General features: G+C 53.3%; 1 protein-coding gene across 6 annotated transcripts in view; it reads left to right on the top strand.

Annotated features, from left to right (window-relative positions):
- ZNF423 (zinc finger protein 423) overlaps positions 1-19,834 on the top strand; it is a 345,391-nt gene extending 325,557 nt beyond the window's left edge. For 5 of the 6 annotated variants that reach the window (XM_070388460.1, XM_070388461.1, XM_070388463.1 and 2 more), the window contains 2 exons: positions 9,643-9,735; positions 19,137-19,834. In XM_070388460.1, the coding sequence (XP_070244561.1) occupies positions 9,643-9,735; positions 19,137-19,166 (123 nt within the window). In that variant the 3' untranslated portion in view covers positions 19,167-19,834. The remainder of the gene's footprint in view (positions 1-9,642; positions 9,736-19,136) is intronic. The other variant, XM_070388462.1, reaches the window with a different exon arrangement.
- The last annotated feature ends 2,610 nt before the right edge of the window (positions 19,835-22,444 follow it).

The raw sequence follows: 22,444 nt of genomic DNA on the forward strand, positions 1-22,444 counted from the left end.
CCCAGCCGGGACCAAATGCCTTCAGTTTCTTAGAAACAAAAATGCGAAGAACAGTGGGTGCCATGTTGGTCCAAGACCCCCAGAGGTTGGCACCGTACAGAGCCCTGCCCCCTCATTGACTTAGAGGCGCTCGACGTCCTCTAAGACACAGGGCCTGGGGTCCAGGGGGCACGAATCTCAACTGCTTCTTCAAGGTCCCTGTGACCTTGGCATATGACCTCCCCTCTGAGATTCACCATCACTCACCGGACAGTGGGCCAATATGCCTCTCCTGGACCTTGAAGTCACTGCCCCACTTTGCAGATGGGAGGCTTCATACTGTGTCACAGAGCTACTAGGTGGCAGAGCAGAACCTGAGGGGCGGGGAGGAGTGGAGAAAAATAGAAACAGCAACAACCCCAGGCACTGCGGGGAGCCCTTTGCACTGATCATCCTGTTTTATCCTTAGGATGATCCTTTGAGGCCAATGCTGCTGCCCCCATTTTGCAGAGGGGAAGACTGAGGCACAGTCAGCAGTAGTGGGATTTGAACCCAGGCAGTCTGGCTGTGGCGCCTGAGTGTTGAACTGCTGCCCGAATACTGTGGGAGGCTCTCTGCCATTGCAAAGCCCCACACTTGTTAAAAATGAGGCCTGCTTTGTCTCAATACCTCGGTTTGTCCACTCTACCTGTTGGGAGTGGGCTGGCTGCCCCCTGCCAGGATGCCAGGGTCTGGGTGTCTGACGGTGGTGGGGGAGTTGTTCAGCCCCCTCCAGCGGAAAGATGAGAACTGGTGCTCTCGGCGGAAGCCTGGATTGCGCTCTTTGGTCGAGCAGGAACAATTACTAATGACATTTAGAAAGAAATTAATGATGAGAAATGCAAGTTGGCATTTCAGGAGCACCAGTCAGCAGCCGCGCGTCAGCGCTCACAGGAGAGGCGAAGGGCGGGGGCCGGGCGTGGGGGGAAAGGGAGGAGACAGCAGAAATTAATTTTGCTGTGTCAATAATGAATGTGGCCCCACTAGCTCTGCTTCTGGAGTTTAGGCAGAATCAAGCATGGACTGCCTGGGGCTCGTCCAGGGGTGCCAGGGGATTCTCTTGTGTGCTGTGATATGTAGGGGCCAGAGCTGGTGCGGGTCCAGTTCCGTTTTCCTGCTCAGCGGCATCAGGGCCAGAGCGGGGCGGGCAGGGGACAGTGAGCCGGGAGGAGGCAGCCTTAGGACCAAGCCATGTGGGCTCATCCAGCTGCATCACTTAGCAAGCTGCTTTGCCTTTCGGTTGTGTTCATTTTTTGTTTTGTTTTTTTGTTGTGATGCGTGGCTTGCAGGATCTTAATTTCCCAACTGGAGATTGAGCCCGGGCCCTTGGCAGTGAAAGTGTGGAGTTCTAACCACTGGACCATCAGGGAAATCCCTACTTGGCCTTTCTGAGCCCTGGTAGACTGGGGACAATGGAGACATGTGAAGATAATGTATGAAGACCAGGCAGCCCAGTTTTGGCACATAGCAGGCACTCAATATATGGTCATTGTTACCACATTCCACTGACACATTTTAGGATGCACAGCTTTTCTCATTATAACATCTCTTACATTGGAATACCTCAGTCGGGTGTTATAGTGTAACTGGTCTTTTTTTTGTTTGCTTGTTGTGATATATCAAATATGGGAGCATCTTATACTCTCTGGGGTTTTAGAACAGATAAAATATGCCTTTGGTAGGAAGCATGGCAGAGGGTAAGGAGGAACCAAGATGCTGAAATTGTCTGAGAGAGGGACTGGGGTTCCCAATGGGAGCATACCAGCCCCTTCATTCTCATCAGAATGATGGAGAGGGGTCCCATCCAGCCTCCCCTCACATAGAAGGAAATGTCATTATCATGGTAACGTTGAACATTTGTACAGAGTGGAGGGTGAAGACTCATAGCCCATGGCCCTGGGATTTTGGAGACTTTAAAGGGCACAGTAAAGGACAGAAATGGTATGGACCTAACAGAAGCAGTGGATATTAAGAAGAGGTGGCAAGAATACACAGAACTATACAAAAAAGATCTTCATGACCCAGATAACCAGACGGTGTGATCACTCACCTAGAGCCAGAGATCCTGGAATGTGAAGTCAAGTGGGCCTTAGAAAGCATCACCACGAACAAAACTAGTGGAGGTGATAAAATTCCAGTTGACCTAAAAGATGATGCTGTTAAAGTGCTGCACTCAATATGCTAGCAAATTTGGAAAACTCAGCAGTGGCCATAGGACTGGAAATGCTCAGTTTTCATTCCAATCCCAAAGAAAGGCAATGCCAAAGAATGCTCAAACTAGTGCACAATTGCATTCATCTCACATGCTAGCAAAGTAATGCTCAAATTCTCCAAGTCAGGCTTCAACAGTACATGAACTGTGAACTTCTAGATGTGCAAACAGGATTTAGAAAAGGCAGAGAAACCAGAGATCAAATTGCCAACATCCACTGGATTATTGAAAAAGCAAGAGAGTTCCAGAAAAAGATCTACTGCTTTATTGACTACACCAAAGCCTTTGACTATGTGGATCACAACAAACTGTGGAAAATTCTGAAAGAGATGGGAATACCAGACCACCTTACCTGCCTCCTGAGAAATCTGTATGCAGGTCAAGAGGCAACAGTTAGAACTGAACATGGAACAGCAGACTGGTTCCAAATAGGAAAAGGAGTATGTCAAGGCTGTATATTGTCACCCTGCCTATTTGACTTATATGCAGAGTACATCATGCTAAATGCCAGGCTGGATGAAGCACAAGCTGGAATCAAGGTTTCTGGGACAAATATCAATAACCTCAGATATGCAGATGACACCACCCTTATGACAGAAAGTAAAGAAGAACTAAAGAGCCTCTTGATGAAAGTGAAAGAGGAGAGTGAAAAAGTTAGCTTAAAACTCAACATTCAGAAAACGAAGATCATGTCACTTCATGGGAAATAGATGGAGAAACAATGGAAACAGTGACAGACTTTATTTTTTGGGTTCCAAAATCACTGCAGATGGTGACTGCCACCATGAAATTAAAAGACACTTGCTCCTTGGAAGAAAAGCTATGACCAGCCTAGGCAGCATATTAAAAAGCAGAGACATTACTTTGCCAACAAAGGTCTGTCTAGTCAAAGCTACGGTTTTTCCAGTGGTCATGTATGGATGTGCGAGTTGGACTGTAACGAAAGCTGAGCACCAAAGAATTGATGCTTTTGAACTGTGGTGTTGGAGAAGACTCTTGAGAGTCCCTTGGACTGCAAGGAGATCCAACCAGTCCATCCTAAAGGAACTCAGTCCTGAATATTCATTGGAAGGACTGATGCTGATGCTGAAACACCAATCCTTTGGCCACCTGATGCAAAGAACTGACTCACTGGAAAAGACCCAGATGCTGGGAAAGATTGAAAGAGGAGGAGAAGGGAATGACAGAGGATGAGATGGTTGAATGACATCACCAACTCAATGGACATGAGTTTTAGTAAACTCCAGGAGCTGGTGATGGACAGGGAAGCCTGGTGTGCTGCAGTCCATGGGGTCACAAAGAGTCAGACATGACTGACTGAACTGAACTGAAAGGGTTGTCTATGTTTCAAAATTCAAATTTCCTATAATTACAGTGGTTAACATTAATATAGTCCTTATTACATGCCAGGCAGTGTTCTTAGCACTTCTATGCATTGAGACATTGAATCCTCACAATGCCTCTATTATTAAGATAACTGAGCTGAAGCGCCAAGACGTTAACTAACTCCAAGGCCACAGAGCTCGTCAGTGCTGGACCGAGGCCACCGGCCCCAGATTCTGTCTCTTTACTGCCACACTAAATTGCTAGATTTCTTGATTTTTCTGCAAATGAGAACTGACAGCCCCTGGACCACAGTCCTGCATGGCAACAATCAGCTGCCCTCTTTAGACACGGGAATGTGAGCTCTGGTTCAATACCACCCCCCACGTGGTCAGCCTCACCTGGTTCATTACCCACCCGGGCTCTGAGTTTGGGGCCCTGGAGCAGCACTTCACAGTTTGCAAATATCTCATTGGCGCCTCAACAGCTGGGAACCACTTGAAACATTCTTCACTCTCACCATTTTGCAGACCTGAAAACTGAGGCTGGGAAAGGGCAATAAAGCTGGGATAAGTGGGCCTGAGGTGGGAGAGGGGATGTCTTCCACCCACCTGCCTTTGGGTGTTTGAACAGGGAGGCAAGTGGGGCTCCCTGCTCTGCAGCTCAGTGACTGGCCCCCTCCTAAACCCAGATGTGGACACACAGGTCAGTAGCTGCACCTCTATGGCCCATCTCAGTTTCCCCATCCTTTCTGAAGCTGCCAGCTCAAAAACGTGGGCTCATCCATGCTTTGATGTTGACAGCGATGGCAAACCCTTGTGATTAGTAGTAACTGTGATAATATTAGACATCTGTGTACCATTTCACATATTGTAAGCACTTTTCTATATATTACCTAATTTGAAACTCATAACAAGGCTATGAGGTAGATGCTGTTTGTCCCATTTTTCACATGAGTAAATAGGTGCTTAAGTGAAGTGACTTGCCTTGGGTCATATCCATATATTAGGTGGCTAAAGCAGAGTTTGAACTCCAATCCTTCTCCCTCCTTCCCGCTTATTTGTCTCTGCCCTCCTCTTTCTCCTCCCATCCACTCATCTGCACATTTGTCCATTCATCCATCCATATATCCATGCATTTATCATTCACCCACTCATGCACCATCCATTTCTCCTTCCATCTAGCTGCACATCCGGCCGGCCAGCCATCAGTACTGAGTGCTAAGTGCTAGGAATTACACAGCTTTCATGACACGTTTCGGAGAAGGCAATGGCAACCCACTCCAGTACTCTTGCCTGGAAAATCCAATGGATGGAGGAGCCTGTTAGGCTGCAGTCCATGGGGTCTCAAAGAGTCATACACGACTGAGCAACTTTACTTTCACTTTTCACTCTCATGCATTGGAGAAGGAAATGGCAACCCACTCCAGTATTCTTGCCTAGAGAATCCCAGGTATGGCGGAGCCTGGTGGGCTGCCGTCTATGGGGTCGCACAGAGTTGGACACGACTGAAGTGACTTAGCAGCAGCAGCAGCATGACACCTTTCTCATATGCTCTTAATTCCATGCTTAACTGCTCTCCATCCCTCCTCTCACCCTAGAGCTGGGCGTGTTCCCCCCCGACACACACACACATGCACACACGCACACACACCCCTCTGATGAGTTGAGAGGAACAGGACAGACTGGGGATCTAGACAGTCCTTGGTTTGCCTCGTGGAAATCAGCAAGTTCTGGTGGTGGAAGGGAAGACAAAAGGCTGACCTACAAGATCAAGAGCAGAGCCACTGTGTGTGGGCAGTGATGATATGCCCACAGTTCGGTTGGAAGCTGAGTGTATACAAGGGCAGACGAGGCTTTGCAAGCTGGGCCACAGTGTTCATCCACCTCGTCAGCAGGCCCAGATCCCAAGGAGCCCTGCCTTTCTAGGTCAGTAAAGGTCACCCTTACCCCTCTGCTTTGTGCCAGACTGGACATCCTCTCCAAATGGACGAGGATATACCCCCAAGTGTTTTCATAAGAACCTTTGAGATCATTAAATATAATCGGTCTCAGCTGCAGTTTTGATCGCTGGTGCATGCACACAATTCATCACAGCAAATTAGGTCCATCTTCAGAACTTCTGGCCCTACAGCCTGGGGGTCTGTAGGCGAGAGGCTGGGCCATGTGGCTCTGGAAACCATTTGCGGGGGATGATAAGCCATGCTTTCCAAGGAGGACCACCCTCAGAATAATCTGCCAGGATAGCTTTCCCTCTGCAGGGGTTAATCTTCTAGAAATTTTGAGGATGCAGGAAAGTTTTCCTGTTAGCCAAAGTTTGGAAGAAAGACGAAATGGATATGATCAAAGTTTTAAAATACCATTTATAAGACCTGAAAACACTGGGTTAGTTAAGGGACCTGAACATACATGTTCTGTATAATTAGTGACCGTGTGACCTAGATTTTCCAGAACAGTCCTGATTTCAAGTATTTTGTCCCAACTGTTGGCTATTTGTCCTGATTTTTGGGCTTGTAAAATATGATGACTATCTATGGAGCTGAGTTTGCTCATCAAATTGATTTCAGAAAAAAATTACAAGGAAAAATTCTCCCCCACTCTTTTTCCCCCAACATGGCAAAGTATGCCATAGGCGTACCTCATTCTCGGCTTCCCATCTCCCTCACTAAAGGAGCAGAGGAACACGTCCATCCAGCAGGGTTTGAAAATTGTCAGTGCCCCAGTCCTTTGGACTTGGCGGTGACTGCACGGGAAGCCTGTCTGCAGTGTGGCTCAGGGCATGAAGGTCTACAGGTCTCACAAGGTACTCTGTCCTGCGATCTGGCCCCTGGAGCCAGGCCACTGGTGGTAGCCATAGGGCACTGCAGACGAACCCCTGTGCACCATGGGGGTGGAAAAGGCCTTGGTCTTGCAGCTATGTTGGCCAGTGATGTGTCCCCTAGATGCTGCAGCTCCAGCTGAGGCCTCTACAGGCTGCATCCCACTGCTACAGTCCATGCAAGTTCCAGCCTCCAACCTAGAACAAAATAGGTGAGGGTTACAGCTCAGGATCAGCCCTGGCATCTTAGCTGTAGAATGCAAAATCTCACACTTCCAATCTGCCTGTTTACAAAATAAGATCCCACTCATTTTCTGAAAAGATTGTGGTGAAATACACTCGGGGCTTCCCAGGTGGCGCTAGTGGTAAAGAACCTGCCTGCCAATGCAGGGGACATGGGTTCAATCCCTGGGTTGGGAAGATCCCCTGGAGAAGGAGATGGCAACCCACTCCAGTATTTTTCCTTGGAGAATCCCATGGACAGAGGAGCCTGGTGGGCCACAGTCCATGGGGTTGCAAAGAGTTGGACACAACTGAGCGACTAACACACAACATAAAATACACTTACATAAAATTTATCATTTTAACCACTTTTTTTTTCCAGCTGTTCGGGGTCTTCATTGCTGTGGGTGAACGGGGACTGCTCTTTGCTGTTGTTCACGGGCTTCTGATGGCGGTGGCCTCTCTTGTTCTGGAGCATGGGCTCTAAAGCACAGGCTTCATAGTTGGTGCACGGGCTTAGTGGCTCCGTGGCATGTGGGTCTTCCCTGACCAGGTTTCGAACCTGTGTCCCCTCCTTCGGCAGGCAGATTCTTTACCGCCAGACTACCAGGAAAGTCCTTACCCGTTTTTAGGTAGACAGTTCAGTGGCAGTAAGTACCTTCATGTGGTTGTGAACTATCACCACCATCCACAGATCTTTTCCATCTCCCCAAACGGAAACCGTGTCCCCGTGAGTGAGTGACTCCCCTCCGTCCTCCTGCAGCCCCTGGAAACCACCATCCTCCTTCCTGTCTCTCGGAACCTCATAGAAGTGAGTCATGCCGTCTTTGTCCTTCTGTGACCAGCTCGTTGCACTTAGCGCAGTGTCTTCAAAGGATCCCCCAACTTCTAAGGGAAAAGTATAACATGCCCTGGGCGGGGCTGGGGACACGGGAAAGAGGAGCAGCCTTGCGTCTTCTCCTCTCCCTGACCCTGTCAGTGGAGGCTTCGCCTCACTACCGTCCCTCACTGGCTGTTCTTACTGCATTTTTAGCAAACACAGGCTTGGAGCTGACACCGCCCAGCAGAGAAGGGAGAGACAAGGTCCCTGCCTGCAGCCCACAGCCTAGGGAGGGCCAGGGAAGCAGCCTGGTCATGGCAGGTTGAGGAAAGTGCTAGAGGGATACCTGTGCAGGTGCAGAGCTGAACCAAAACAGGGGTCTCTCATCACGTGGGCAGGAAGGGCTTTCCCAGGGCACAGAAGTCAGAGGCAGAGGAGCTTAGGGAGACAGGAGGGAGCCTCGGGGCCGTGGAGTGGCTGCCAGGAGGGCTGAGCAGGGAAAGAGCTTGGCCTGCTTGGGGAGCTGGGAGAAGGCAGTTGAGGCTTCAGGGCCAGCAGGCGCCAGACCTTGTAGGACTGTCAGGCCTGGGGTCCAGGGCCTGGATTTCTTCTGGGTGTGGTTGGAACCCACTGGGAGTTAAGCAGAGATCTCGCCTCCCTGCTCCCCGGAAGAGAGAATTTGGGACGTGCCTCTCACAGCTCTTTATTCTCCCAGCATCCCACTGCCATGAAGAGGGAGCCAGAGTGGAAACCAGGGCCACTGGCAAGTGGGGGCTGACAGGTGTGTCCCCGAAGTGGTGTGAGTCAGGGCGGGTCAGCTGCGCTATGTGTTAATCGCTTCGGCCACGGCCGACTCTGCTACCCCTCTGTCCATGGGATTCTCCAGGCAAGAATACTGCAGTGGGTTGCCATTCCCTTCTCCAGGGGATCTTCCCAACCCAGGGATTGAAGCCGAGTCTCCTGCATTGCAGGCAGATTCTTTACCATCTGAGCCACCTATGTGAGGAGACAAAAAACCAAAATAACAATAACCGACCCTGAACCATTTTCAGCATGTTGTCAGTGTAATGTCTGTGTGTGTGTGTGTGTGTGTGTGTGTGTGTGTGTGTTCACACCAGCACACTGGGATTGGGTGGTGTTCATGACTGTGTGTGACTGTGGTGTGCCTGTGAGACTGTGTGTGTGTGGCTGTCCATGAGTGTGTGTATCTAGGCTTTCCTGATGGCTCAGCGGTGAAGACTCTGCCTGCAGTGTAGGAGACACAGGAGATGTGGGCTTGATCCCTGGGTCGGGAAGATCCCCTGGAGGAGGACATGGAAACCCACTCCAGTATTCTTGCCTGGAAAATCCCATGGACAGAGGAGCCTGGTGGGCTGTAGTCCACAGGGTCGCAAAGAGTCAGACACGACTGAAGTGACAGCATGCATGCACACACGTGTGTATCTGTGTGCATTTCATTTGGGGGTACCTGTGTGTGTGTGTTTGGAACCCAGTGGGGGATCGTGCAGAGATCTCCCACTTCCCCTCTCCCTGGATGTGTGACTGCAGGGCATCCATGAGTGTGTGTGTTTGGGGGTGGGCAGAGGAGCCCATCATACCATACTGAGCTCATAAGTGCCCCCAAGGGCAGTCCCCCCATGATGCCTGGCCCTCTCCTTCCCCATGAGGCACAGTGGGTGATGGCTGGGATGATTCTCAACTTCTTTAGAAGAAAGGGAGGTACGAGGGGGATTATCGTCAAGACTCTTGAACGCCATGGCAAACTGGTGCTCTTCTCTCAGAGTGCTTGAGGGAGGGGCTGCCTGGAAAGACGGACATTTTAGCACTTCAAAATGTGACCCTAGGGAAGGCGGGTTTCCCAGACTTGCTCCCACCTGGCATACCTGGAAACCCTCAGGCTGCGCCCCTGGAAGGCACCCATGTAGCAGCGGTACCCAGGACCTGGGGGACTGTGCCAGCCTCAGCAGAGCTTCCTCTTCTGTCCTCCATCCTAATGATGGGCCACGTGCCACCTAATAGCACTGCCTGCCCTCCCCACTGCCCTGGGCATCAGCCACTCTGTGTACCGGGAGACACCTCAGGTGTCTGGAGGGCCTCTCAGAATACCAGCAGCCTCAAGCTGGCAGCCCTGGGGGCCAGATGTGACCTGCAGACATGTTTTCATTGGGTGATCATGCTTTACACATTGAGATGTTTTGTATATATTTTTTAAAAATCTCCCATTTTTCAGTTTTTCCTGCAGAACCAGACATGCTGGCCACACTGGGCCTGCATTCCCACAGGACCGCAATTGCCCGGAGCCCACGAGGGCTGGCTCTTTCCGGTGAGGCTGGGGTTGCTGGGAGGGCACAGTGCTCGCCGTGCCTTACAGCTTTGCACCTGGCCGGCTTGCTGGTGGACCTCACAGCACCCTGAGCAGCAGGCTGCGGTCCCGTCCAGGCGTGGCTGTGCATGGTCAGGGAGCCCTACCACACAGCCATGTCTCCCCAACATCAGCCTCTGTGTTTCAGTTTATTAACCCTCACTGTGAGTTTAGCAGTAGCAGTGTTAGTCGCTCAGTCCTGTCTAACTCTTTGCGACCCCACAAACTGTAGCCCGCCAGGCTCCTCTGTCCATGGGATTCTGCAGGCAAGCATACTGGATTGCCATTCCCTTCTCCAAAGGATCTTCCTGACCCAGGGATTGAACCCAGGTCTCCTGCATTGTAGGCAGATTCTTTACCTTCTGAGCTAGAGGGAAGATCTAACTGTGAGCTTGGAGCCCACTAATAGGGTGTTCCGTGTGCGTGGTGTGTGGTCTTCTTTGACCATCACTAAGACCAGCAGACGTGCTCTCGGGGAGGAGGAGAACACCCTTCCCTCTCGTGGTCTTGGGAGCCCACTCTTCACACACCTTTTTTTTTATATATATGTTTTCTTTTCTTTATCTGGCTGCCTTGGTTCTTAGTTGCTGCACGGGGCTCCTCGTTGTGTCAGGCGGGCTCTCCAGTTTGGGTGCACAGGCTCAGTAGTTGCGAGGCGCGGGCTTAGTTGCCCCAAGGCATGTGGGATCTTACTTCCCCCACCAGAGATCGAACCCTCAACCCCGGCACTGCAAGGCGGATTCTTAACCGCTGGGCCACCAGGGAAGCCCCCCAGTGCCATTTTTAACGGAGCGTCAGCGCTGCTGCCTACGCCTCTCCTCCCACTCTGGTGGCCTGTGTGACCCGATTCCCGCCTTGCTCCAGCCGGGCGCAATCCTATCGTTCAGACACCCGACTCAGACTCTTTGCAGGCAGGGGGCTGTGCCTCATTCGTATTTGAGATGAACCCCAGGAGCTCGTTCCAAGCAGGCGCTTGGCTGTGTTTAGCGTGGACTTCCCGGTGACCAGGGTCAGGCCAGCGTAGTGTCCCCACCTGGGAGGGGCCCAAGTCCACACGCAGGGAAGTCGTGGCCACCTGGCGTGTTATGGCCGAAACCCTCGGTTCTCGGCCCTTGGTCCCAGAGTGTGCTGGGTACCCGGCCCCCGAGGGACCCCACCTCCCTTTCGAGAAGCAGCAAGAGTGGCAGCCACATTAACTCCGGACTCGGGGGGTCAGGCTTGTCGCCGAGGAGAGGCGGATTGGTAAACAGCCCTGGAGAGATTTCACCTTCCTCTGCCCATGACACGGCCATAAACCCTCGTTTTCCCTTGCACAGCTGCTTGGTAAAAGTCTAGTGGCTTGCCTGTGATTCTGTGCTCACAAACAGACCAGCTGGGCCCATTTGCATGCTGAAGTGCAGCTCCCCGGAGCCTGCGGGCCCTCTGGGCAGGTATTATTAGCTCCCTTGTTTTGTTGGGTGACTCTGAATGGGAGCCTGTTTACGGGCTGAGTTCCTAATAGAAGGCTTCAGTTCCCTCCTAATAATCTATTCTCCAGTGGGTTTTATTTCCAAAGCACAGCCGTATAGAACCTGACCCCTTGGGAGTTCATTGGGCTTTTTTTTTTCTTCTTCTTCTTTTTCACAACAACATTTTCTCCCACATTTTCACTCGAAGATATTTTTCCCGCTCCTGGGACTGGTTGTTGGTCACGCTCCCTGCTTCGGGCTCTTGGGTCCTGGGTGCTGGAGAGAGAGGTTTAGAGGGGGTGCTCTCTTGCCCACCTGAGGTCCTTAGAGCAGTGGAGAGGATGAAAGAAAGTAGACGTTCAGCTCCTTTGGGGATACGAGCAGCAGCAAAGGTCAAAGGCTCTTTCTCACATGCCCCCAGGTGACTTGAGGTCCGCAAAACTGCTCCTGTTCGGGGTTCTGCCAGAAAGTGGCAGACTCCCCTCCCCGGAAAGCTAACCCCACTGTTCCCCGGAAGCTGGAATCCCCCTCCATGCCAGGAGATCTGGATGAATTGAGGCAGTCACATGAGAGACAGACTTCCCCAGCTAAACGGGTGCGACGCTCACTTCCCGCTGTTCCGGAGTGGCAGACGACAGCCCGTCTGGCTGTCTGGGAGGCAGGGCCAGGGAAGCCCCACACACGTCCCCACGCACGGAGGGGCTGCCTGGGCCTTGTAGGACATCTCGGGCTTTGTCTTAGACTGGCGGGTCACCAGCTTCACTCTGGACCCTCCTGATGCTGAATGGTGTCCCTTCCACACCAGCGAACCTCTCCACGCCCTCTGTGCAGACGGGCAGCTGTCAGCCAGAAAGGTGGGCCGGGAGCGGGGGAAGTGGGGCGCAGACACGTCAGAGCTGGGGCCCCCAGGAGAGCGACTGCGTCACCGGGCAGGCATTTAGAGGGAACCTCGGCCATCACTCACTCCTAATTTTCATGACGTGCATTAGCTAAATTGTGTTCTGAGTATTCATTCAGCTCTGTTTATGGCGTGCTCTCGAGTGCGCTTACCGTTTGTCAGAAGTGCAAACTAGCGAACATACGAGCCTTTAAGACAGGCCATCTGTTCGTCTTAGACCCTTGGACGATTGTCAAACGCTTCTAAAAATAAGTGCTCACTAGCAGAGAGGGGCTGCCCAGGTGATGCGCAGCGGAGAGGGAGGCGGGCTGCCTGCGCCTGAACCCTCCCCGAAGGGAAAGATACGTGCGGGTACCAGGGGCCGGGAGGGGGTGTTACGGGAAGAGCCGAGGGAGATGAGAGCACGAAGGTCCTACCGGAGGACCCTTCTGGCTGGAGGTGTGTGCAGCTCCCTGTTCCTTGACTCTCGTGTAACTCCACAGCTCAAATACCTTCGATGGCTCCCCATGGCCCAGATTTAAGGGCAAGCTGCCTCGTCTGGCATCAAGGAACCTCATCAATAAGGCCCCCGCCTTCCTTTCCAGGCTTGTCTCCATGGCACATGCCCTGTGCTTCTGCCAAGCTGAATTATTCATTGTTCCCCCAACATATGCTGCACTTTTCACATTTTGCAGACAGACGAGGGCTCTGCTGAAGAGTGGGCTCTGCATACAGACTGCACGGGTGCAGCCCCCGCACCGCCATTACCAGCTGTGGGACCTCCATGCTGTGCCTCAGTTTTCTCATCTGTGAAATAGGGATAGAGAGTACTTAGTCCCCGGGGTTGCCGTGAGGCTTAGCTGTGATTGTTGTCAGGATCCTTCACACCATCAGCCTTTGTCTGAGTGGTCCCATCTCCCTGGAAAGTGAGCACGTGCCCACACACGCACACACACGCGCACACGCGCTCGCACTAATGCAAATCCTAACCTAAGCAATCCTCAAAAGGGCAGCTTGGAGGCCAGCTTTCTCGTTAAACTCCTCCCAATCAGAAATCAGCTCTCCATCCTTCAGCCATGAGCTGGTAGAAGGCCAGAATATGCCTCACTCTGTCTCTCCTCTGTCTCTGTCCACTGCACACGGCAAGGCTCCATGTTTGCTAAATGAACCAATACCAGAACCTCTCTTAGCCTGAACAGGCCTGCAGCATTAGCCCGAAGGATCTACCTTTTTCCTGGAAACGAATTTTCCCGTGGCTAAGGCAGGTTCTTGGACTTGATCCCCGCTCCTGAAGTCTGCTCTTTGTAAAGCCAGCCTTGTGAGAGCTACTGGGTCGGAAGCCACCAGGGACTGGCCCAGCGGTGGGGAGAAAGGGGACGGACCACAGCCTCTTCCCCAACCAGAGGCAAGTGATGTGGTCAAGGTGAGGCCAGCTGTGATCTGCAGGTGGGGCTGGGTGAGTGGGCAGGTGGGATGTTCTTGGGTGCGGGGCTGTGTCCCTGCACCCTTACATCTGCCATGGGGATGTGAGGCTAAGCCCTGGGACTTCTGCTGTGCACTTTGGGAGTGAGGCTCTTTGAGTTCAGGCCCCTGCCACACTGTGGAGCTGTGAGCTCCTCAAGGAAGAGGCTGGGGCTCCCCCAACTCTGTGTGTCCAGGGCCTCTGTGAACAACTGTTGGAAGGGGTGCGTGAATGACCGGAAGAGGACACGCCTCCTCCCTTCCTTACAAAGTCTCTGTGAGGTTCCCCACCTCACCAGACATCCGACTGTTCCCTGGCGGGAGGGAAAGCAGTGGCTTGTGGGTGCAGAAGTTGTAGCCAGGGGGCTGCGGGGAGGGGGCCATGAAGAGAGGGCCTTTATCAGACCCTGCTGCTCCAGGGATAGGACTGTCCAAGGTGCTGCCTTCTCCGGAGTGGTCCTGAGATCTCGCCAGCCCTCTTGGTGCCATGGGGGTACCAGCAGGAGCAAACGGCCCCTTGCTCCCAGATCTCATGACACTCCCAGAGCATCATGAACACCGTCTATGGGGTGTATGGAGCACGTCCTCTTAGCCAGTCTGCAATAACTACACTTAAACTATCTCCTGAGGCCTCAGGGCATCTTAGGATGTGGGCTCGGTTATTGCTGCTCCCTCCACCCCAAGTCCCCCAGAGGTCAACGTCACGTGGCTAGTAAGTGGCAGAACCAGGATTCAAACCGAGGAGCCAGCACCTCTCAGCCCATAAGGGCTCGCCGCCTGCCTTGCCATCCCCCTAAGCAGGGGCTAGCACGAATGGGGCACGTGCGAAGGACCAGGCGAGGTGCCAGGACTTTAGAGATGCTTTGTCATCAGCGTGGCGGGAGCACAGGAGGGGCAGCCCATAATGACCAGCAGTGCGGAGAAATCCTCTCCAGCCCACGCCCGTGCATCTCAGGGGGTGCAGAGCAGTCTCTTATTGCCTCGCAGGCAGAGTTTTCCATGCCACCAGGCACCCAGCATGTTTAAGCATCGCTGGTCTTTTCTACTTGACTCTGCGGTGGGTGGGCATCAAAGGGACACCAAGCAGGGTCTCAGACCAAGGGACAGAAAACAGAACCACAACCTGGAGAAGAAATCCTGACCAGGAAGGGACACACCAGTGTGTGTGTGTGTGTGTCTGCATGTGCATATGTGTGTGTGCACATGATTCGTACGCATGCCTATTGTGGGGCCCTGTTGAGCCAGGGATGCCTCCTGGAACAATGAAGCCAGAACAGGACCCCACCTGGCGTGTGCCAGTGTGTGTCTGCGCTTCTGGGAGGACGGTCCAGCCACAGACTCCATGATTCTGATGCTCCCTCACTACCCAGACCATACCCTGGCTTGGGCCCTGGATCCGGGTTATTTTACTGCCGACTTCCTAGTGACAAACAAGGCGGCTCTCACCTAGCAGGGTATTTAGTAAAAAGGTTTGTTGAAAGAAAGAATAACTATGTAAATGAATGTGAGGGTGTGACCGAGGGATCCTCCGCGGCCACAGTCCTCTGGGGATGACTTCCACAGACACAGGGTTCACCAGGACCCCAGCCGGGGCCCGACCGGCCCCTCTCTCGCTTCTATCCCAGGGAGCTGACGGCTCTGGGCACCAGGCAGAGGCGGCCGGCACCGGCCTTTCCAGAAACCTCCGGCACCAGAGCCGCACAGAGCGGATGGATCTCCGCTGCAAACCAGGGCCACCCACCACCTCCCTCCCGTTCTCCCGTTTTATTTTTCTCACCTGCTCCTCGGCCCACACCTGCGTCTCCCTGGCAGGCACCGAGGCCCGTGTGGATGCCAGACCCCCCCGTCTCTCGGCGCCTTCCCCGTCCTTGCCGGCTGCCACCCCCGCCCTCGCCCCGGCCTTTATGAGGCCGGGAAAGTGTTCTTCTGCGGTTCGGTAGCATCTTTAAAAAACGATTTTCTTGCTTCTCGGAAGGGGCTAAATATAGCACAGGCATAAACAGAGAAATAGACATTAAGCTAAAATGCCCTTGTGAGAACCATGCCGGGTGCAAGGAACTCTAAGAAGACTTGATGAAGCTCCCCCATCCCTGGAACCGACCGCAGCTCCAAGCCGTGGGGGTAAGCAGCCCGGCTTTTTAGGGTTATTGAACTGTGCCGTCGGCGGAGCTGCTCAGCGCACAGGTGCGTTAGTGGTTGGTGAGTCCTGGGGACGGTCCCCGCCACCCCTCTGCCCTTCCTGAGGAGGAGCTGGTGCCGGCTTGTCCTGGCATGTGGGCTTCTCAGCACCCCCACCCCCATAATTACTGGGCGGCCTTGACCCGGCTGCATCAGAGCTATCATACTGCACCCAAGTCTGGGTGTCTCTTGGCACATCCCCGCTTCCACAGTCAGGATTGCGGGCTGAGCCGAGCTGGAGTCATCCTCTCCCTCCCCTATGCCCGTCCCAGGGCAGAGCCTCCAGCAGGCGCTTCACAGCTCAGTGCTGAATGAATTCTGGTGCCTGGCCCCGTCCCTGCATTGAGTTTCAACATTTCCATCTGCTGGGACGTCCTGGGCTTTTTGTTCCTGGAGAACTTCAGGAAAGGAAGTTTCACCCCACTGTCTCAGGACCCTCTTTGAGGAAGTTCTTCCTTGAGTCTAACCGAAAAGCCACCAGCTCCTGCTCCTTAAGAGAGAAAGCTACTGTTGTTTTCGCCTGAGAAATGGCATTTGTTCCTGAACCGTCCTCATCAGCGGTCCTAGGCGTAGGTTCCCCCCTCCAGGATTTCTGTACCTGGCTGAGCTGCTGTGGACCACGTGGGTCACACAGGCCCTGCCCTTGGCATCTTGGCAAGAGGCTGCTTCATTATCCAGAGAGCCCCGGACACTGCCTTTTCCCTTGTTGCTGCTGGGTAGCCCTGAGGAGTCTGTGAAGATCAGACATCATCTGGTTTTCTGCTGCTTATGAAACAGAGTCCATGTTCAAGGGCATTCAGGGCTCCCGGCAGTCCTCTGTGACCTCTGTGCTGGGATCACCCCACTGGTGCCTGCACTGGTCGGGCTTATTCCAGCCTCCATACCTTCCTCTATGCTGTGCCCCCGCTTTGGACTGTCCTCTCCCCTTACCATGCATCCTTCCTGTACACACCTTCATTTATTTATCCTTCCACTGATGCAAAAATATTTACTGTGTCTACTTGGTATCAGACCCTCAGAATCAAAATTTGAGAACAAAGTCAGAGCTATACATGTTTACCTTCTTAATACCCCCCTCCCCCCACAACCCCGTGCAAATCAAGAAGGACCTGACCGCACCCAGGGAGCCCGGGCAACAGGGCACTGTTAACTGACTGGCTGTTGGCAGGGTGGGAGAGTGAAACCACCACATTGTTCTTTGCTGGAAGCTGCACCTGTGACACCGCTGCTGGACGTGGTGGGCCCAGGGGTCCGATCAGCACAGTGAGCAGCCCTGGGCCAAACTCGGTGGGACTGAGAGAGGAGATGATGCCATCCCCCCCCCCACCGTCTGCCGCTCAGCAGAGGCAGCCAGCCTGGCACCTGGGAGGCACTTGCACGTGTAGGAGGTGGGCTGGAGATGCCTTGAGTGGCTCCTGGGAGGGGAAGCAGAGGACTTCAAGAGAGCATGGTTGGGAGGAGAGAAGGGGTGGGAACTGAGTGAGCAAAGGCCCGGGAGCTGGGAGGATGGTTTGATGTAGGGTGGGCTCCGCTCCCTGCAGGACCGGCTGCCTATCCCTGCACAAGTGCAGGGAGAGGTGCCTCGGCTGGAGGGTGGGCGTTCCCATGGAAACCGCCGCATCCCATCTGTGGCCTCAGACAACCTGCCTTGCGCCTCTGGGTCCCTGACACCCCCACCGAGGTGCCAGGCCAGGATGGCAGAGTTGTTGCTCGTGTCTGGAAAGGAGTTTGGATGATCCACAGACTGGGTGCCCATGGGGAGGTAAGGTGCTGTGGGAACCCTGCCATCTCGCTCAAGCTCCTGGCTCTCTTGGATCCGTTGCCACCCCCTCCTGCTTCCTGGCTGGGTGTATTTTAGCCTGTCTGAGCTTCAGTATCCTTTTTACCATGTCCTACCTTGTAAGCCCGCAGTGGGGACTGAAAGAGGTGTGCCTTCAACCACACAGAGCACCTGTGCTGGTCAGAGTCCGGCCATGTGGCCTGTGCCCCGGAGCACAAGGAAGGAGGCAGCAGGGCTTGGTAGCTCCGAGCTGCTGGAGTCAGCAAGCATCTGCCGTGTGTGGTCGGGGCGCTGCCTCTCCCGGCCAGGGTGCTGCCTCTCCCGGGCCGTGCGATTGCCGGAGGGGTTGGCGACATCACCAAGGAGACAGCAGCCATGCCCGCCGTGGGAAGCGGCTGCCGCAGGGGCCCTGGGCTGGGGAGCGGGGGTGGCCCCAGGCCTCCCCGCGAAGCTGCGGGCATCCTGTGGTCGCCCTCGCAGTCCAGTCCTGGAGCCCAGGAGAGAGATGCAGAGCCGCGCCTGACCCCTGGTGGTCATCGGCAGAACTGCAGGAGCGGCTCCCAACCCTGGAGGAGTCGCTGCGCTGGAGGGGCGCCCAGGTCTGCGGAGGCAGTCCATTCTTGGGGAGCTGCTTCTGTACGGGGGTCCTGTGCTGCTCCCCACGGCGGGGCTTCTCTGGCCTGGGTGGATTCCGCTTCCTTTCTCCAGGTGCCATGAGATTGAATACCACCTGAGGCTTTGATGAGATTGGTCTGGATTTGGAATACAGACCACTGAAAAAGAAATAAAAAGATAGGCTCTTAAGAGGCCAAACGCCAACCCCAGCCCCAGGCCACTGGCTCCTGGGGAAACACCTACACTGCCTTTCTGCTCTGGCTGGCATGAGGGAAGAGCTGACTTGGGCCATGGAGAGACGGAAGCGTTTAGCCAGAGGGTTCCACCCAGGCCCTCTATTCCCAGGCAGATTCGAACTGTACACAAGGTCCTTCTGGCCAGAGCACTGTCATATGACGGCACAGGCAGGCTCCCTCCCCCGGGCCCTCCCGGCGTGGGTGGGGGGTGACCTGGCCCCTGCCTCCGCCATAGGCACTGCGGCCGCCCACTGTCTGAGCGCATCGGCGCCGCTCTGGCGTTTCTTGGCTGAAGAGCTGCATGGCACACATGCTGTATCCCTCCACCAGGCTCCGAGCATCTCCCCGGAAGGACCGTGGAGGGGATCTGGGGGAAGCCTGCAGGCGATCGGATATAATTTCCTCCTGATCATTAGAGCAAAAGGGAGATGGAGAGGTGAACAGGGATGTTTTCAATAACCCCTGCCTGCGCAGCCTTTCCCCTCTCCCTCCAGATAGCCAGTCCCCGTGGTAAGACCTGAATGGTCTAAAAACAAAAATTCACAGGGAGCCCAGGTTGGCAGCAACAGGAACCCATCCCCAAGCCCCGAATCAACTTGGCGTCTTGGCTGCTGCGTCGCCAGAGCACTTTTTCGTTCTTGCATTTTGTTTTGTCATAATCGAAATGCTTTTCTGTGGCTCTCGGCTTAAATGCACCGAGTGGGAGGGGACGGGCATGCTCTCCATTCTTCTGCCTTCATGCGTGTCTCCTTTCTTCGCCTTTGCAGAACCACACGATGAGCCAGCATGCACAGTGAGGGACCGCTCGACAGGACTCCTCTCCGCAGAAGGCTTGCCGGAGACGCCGTGGGGAGGGCCATTTGAACATTACATCCAATCAAAGTGTCATTTGCAACCCAGATGTAAAACTCTAATGATTTGGCCATGAGGCGCTGCTATTATAAGCAGCTGGAAATGAATATTAATGGCAGAGATTAAAAGTATTCCATGCTCAGTATTTTTTATTGTCCTGCTACAGCTAGTGTGCTTTTAGAGTTTCCGCCGCAGACTACATTTCTAGAGTTAGAGAAACCCGCTTTTGGAAGCGATTGTCCTTTGTTCCTTCATGTATTATATTGATAGTTTTTTTTTTTTAAAAAAAGGATTAGTGTGATTTTTTTTCTTCGCTTCTTATTTTTCTTTCTTGTTTTTCTTTCCCCCCCTTCTGTTAACTACTTTTTAATTGCAATTCTAGGTAATTGTGCATCGTGATGTGATTGCTTGGCTATTGTCTGAATATTTCCTTTTAATTTTTTTAATTAAAGACTAATGCTTTGATTGGATTTGCCAGTTCACCGGACAGTGATTAAAACTATGTAATGAATATAATCGGTTTCAGTGCAACTGGATGGTCTGCTTTTAAATGTGACTTAATCTGACTGCAGTAACTAGTACAGTTCAATAAAGGGAATCCATGCGATTAGCATCCGCCTGCCTGGTTCTCTCCTCCCCAGCCCAGGGCTGTGTGGGGGCTGTCGTCACCTACAGGGTACGTTCCTGTGGATCACACATGCTCATGGAGTGTGCTTGGACTCAGTCACTAAGTCATGTCCAAGTCTTTGCAACCCCATGAGCTGTTGCCTGTCATGGCTCCACTGCCCAGGCAAGAATACTGGAGTGAGTTGCCATTTCCTTCTCCAGGGGATCTTCCCGACCTAGAGATAGAACCCAACCTGCACACATTAGACCCAGCTCCTCTTGAGAAGGAAGAAGCGTAGCAACCTAATGCACACAGACCAGATGAGCTAGTAGGGGGCACCGAAGTCAGAGCAGGAAACACCTTTGACTGCCCTGGTCATCTCATTTATGTGTGGGGAAACTGATGCCCAAGGATAAGTGAGTGGCTAAGCTGAGTATGTTAGTAGGGTGGCTCACGTTCATCGCTGCCCCTTGGGTCTGGCTTTCCTCAATGCTGGATGCAGCTGGTTACGTGCATCCTTACCTAGCCAGGACTCCAGGCAAGCTCCAAGTAGGAGCAGCAGTTTTCCAATCACAGAGGTCTGTGGGATGTGGAAGGTGCTACCAGTGGCTGGAGCCAGACTCTACTGGGACAAGTGAAGTACCTAGGATGCAAAAATCTCAGGGGGGCCTGCTCTCAGGGGCCCGGACAATGGGTGTCTCCTGACACTTTGCACCCTTAGGTGCCTTGCTTGCCTCACTTCCTCTTGGTCTTGCTGGCACCCTAGGGCTCGCAGCAGCCTTAGCTTCCCACAAGCCTGTCCTCCCATGCCTCCATCATGCTGGTGCTCAGCCAACTTGTCAATCAGAGCCAGGGCTTCGGAACCTGCACGGGGAAGCCCTTCCTTGTTAACTTTTCACAAGGGGCAGGAAAATCGGTTATTACCCTCTGCAGAGCAGAAATGAAACAGGCAGACAGATTGCACCTAATTATAATGAATACTAAGTCATGGCATGGAATTTGGAGCCATTATACCCAGCATCTTCTGACTCCCATATTGAGGGGCTTCTGTAAGAGTTCCGCTTGTTGTCACCACATGTAATGTCTGACATGAGTGGAGCTGTTAGTTTTTCTAGAGGTATTGTACGCCTGAGAATCTCAGATTGATTGGGCTTCTGCCAGTATTGGACAGAATGGAGCAGCAGCTTTTTGATTTCAGGGCTTCTACTTCCTGGAAGCCAAACGTGGTGAACTCTAGTTTTCAGTCATCTGGAAACTTGACCATTTTAGGGGGAGACCTCACGGTAGGCATCAGTATTCCCCAAAGTGTGGCCGGCCACAGCCTGGGGCTGGGGTAGGCTTCCCTGAGCCCCTAGCCAAACCTGCCTTTTGGACAATGATGTGACTGTGGGCATGATCAGCGTGTCCTCGGGGCTTGCCAGATCACTGTCTCTGGGCCCTCCCAAGTCTGGATTTATCCCGAACCCCATGGAACCCAGGTGAGTCTTCAGTAAGTACCAATACAAGATTTGATTTGACGGTTGGTGGCGTAGGGCTAAATTAGTCACTGCCCCCATTAAAACTACAGCGGGGGGTTTAAGAGCTTTTCACGCCGTGTGGGAATCAGCAGCGAAGCCAGAGGATGCCTTGGGTAAGGAGAGAGGCAGCCTAGGGGACCGCGAGGTAATGAGGTTTATGGCGATGACAAGGCAGCCAGGGAACCCCACCGACTCCCCCCTCACCCTGGCCCCATTGTTCTTGGGTTGGCTCTGCCCCCGCTGCTTCGGCTGAGAGAACCCCTCGTGACTTTGTGCGGGGCAGGGGCTGGTAGGGGGAATGGGGCGGTCCTTGCTGGGACTGGTATTTGTCACCACTGGGCAGTGTGGGGTGGGGGTAGTGCAGGGCTCTAAACCTGTGCTTTGGCCCCCACCCTCCCCTACTTTCTTCTAGTCAAATGATTTAAAGCTAGAATGAACCACCTTACCTCTCAGCTCTGCGGGATCTGGGAGAGTCATTGGGAGGCTCATAGGAAAGGGTGCTACAGCAAAGAAGGGCTGAGCACAGAGAAAGACCTGGAAGTGGCACGGTTACTGTTAGGAGGACAATGAAGCCCAACACAAGGTGCTAGGGATAAAGGGATGGATGGGTGATGTGATGCTTGCCTTCGAGAAGCTCACACTGGAGGGACCCCTTTCAGCAGAGGGTGTGAGGAATCAGCCGCGAGCAGTTTGGGTGCAGGAGTAGGGCGTGACAGTGGAGAACAGGTGGGGTGACTGGAGGCCTGACTTCACTGGTGCTGGGTTTACATGTGCAAATCATCAGTCTAGTGGCTCTATGAGCTGGAGAAATTTAGCACAGGCTGAGAAATGGACCAGGACCCCGGGACCACTGATCCTTGCTATTAGGTACCTGCCTAGAGCTTCTGGAAGCAGGTGAATAAGGGTTTTGGTCTCAGTGGAGAAGCCACCATAGGAAGAATCTTCTCAAGTTGCCCCAGTCATGGAGTGTTCCTTCTAAACTCACAGTATATTTAATATTGAACTTTCTGCTTGTTTTTTTTATTCCCTTCTAAAATGTACATTCTTAGAAGTGGGATCTGCACTTACAAGTGTTCAGTAAATGGACCAAGACTTTTTT

This window comes from Bos mutus, chromosome 18 (assembly GCF_027580195.1).
Source record: "Bos mutus isolate GX-2022 chromosome 18, NWIPB_WYAK_1.1, whole genome shotgun sequence".
NCBI classification, from domain to species: Eukaryota; Metazoa; Chordata; class Mammalia; order Artiodactyla; family Bovidae; genus Bos; species Bos mutus.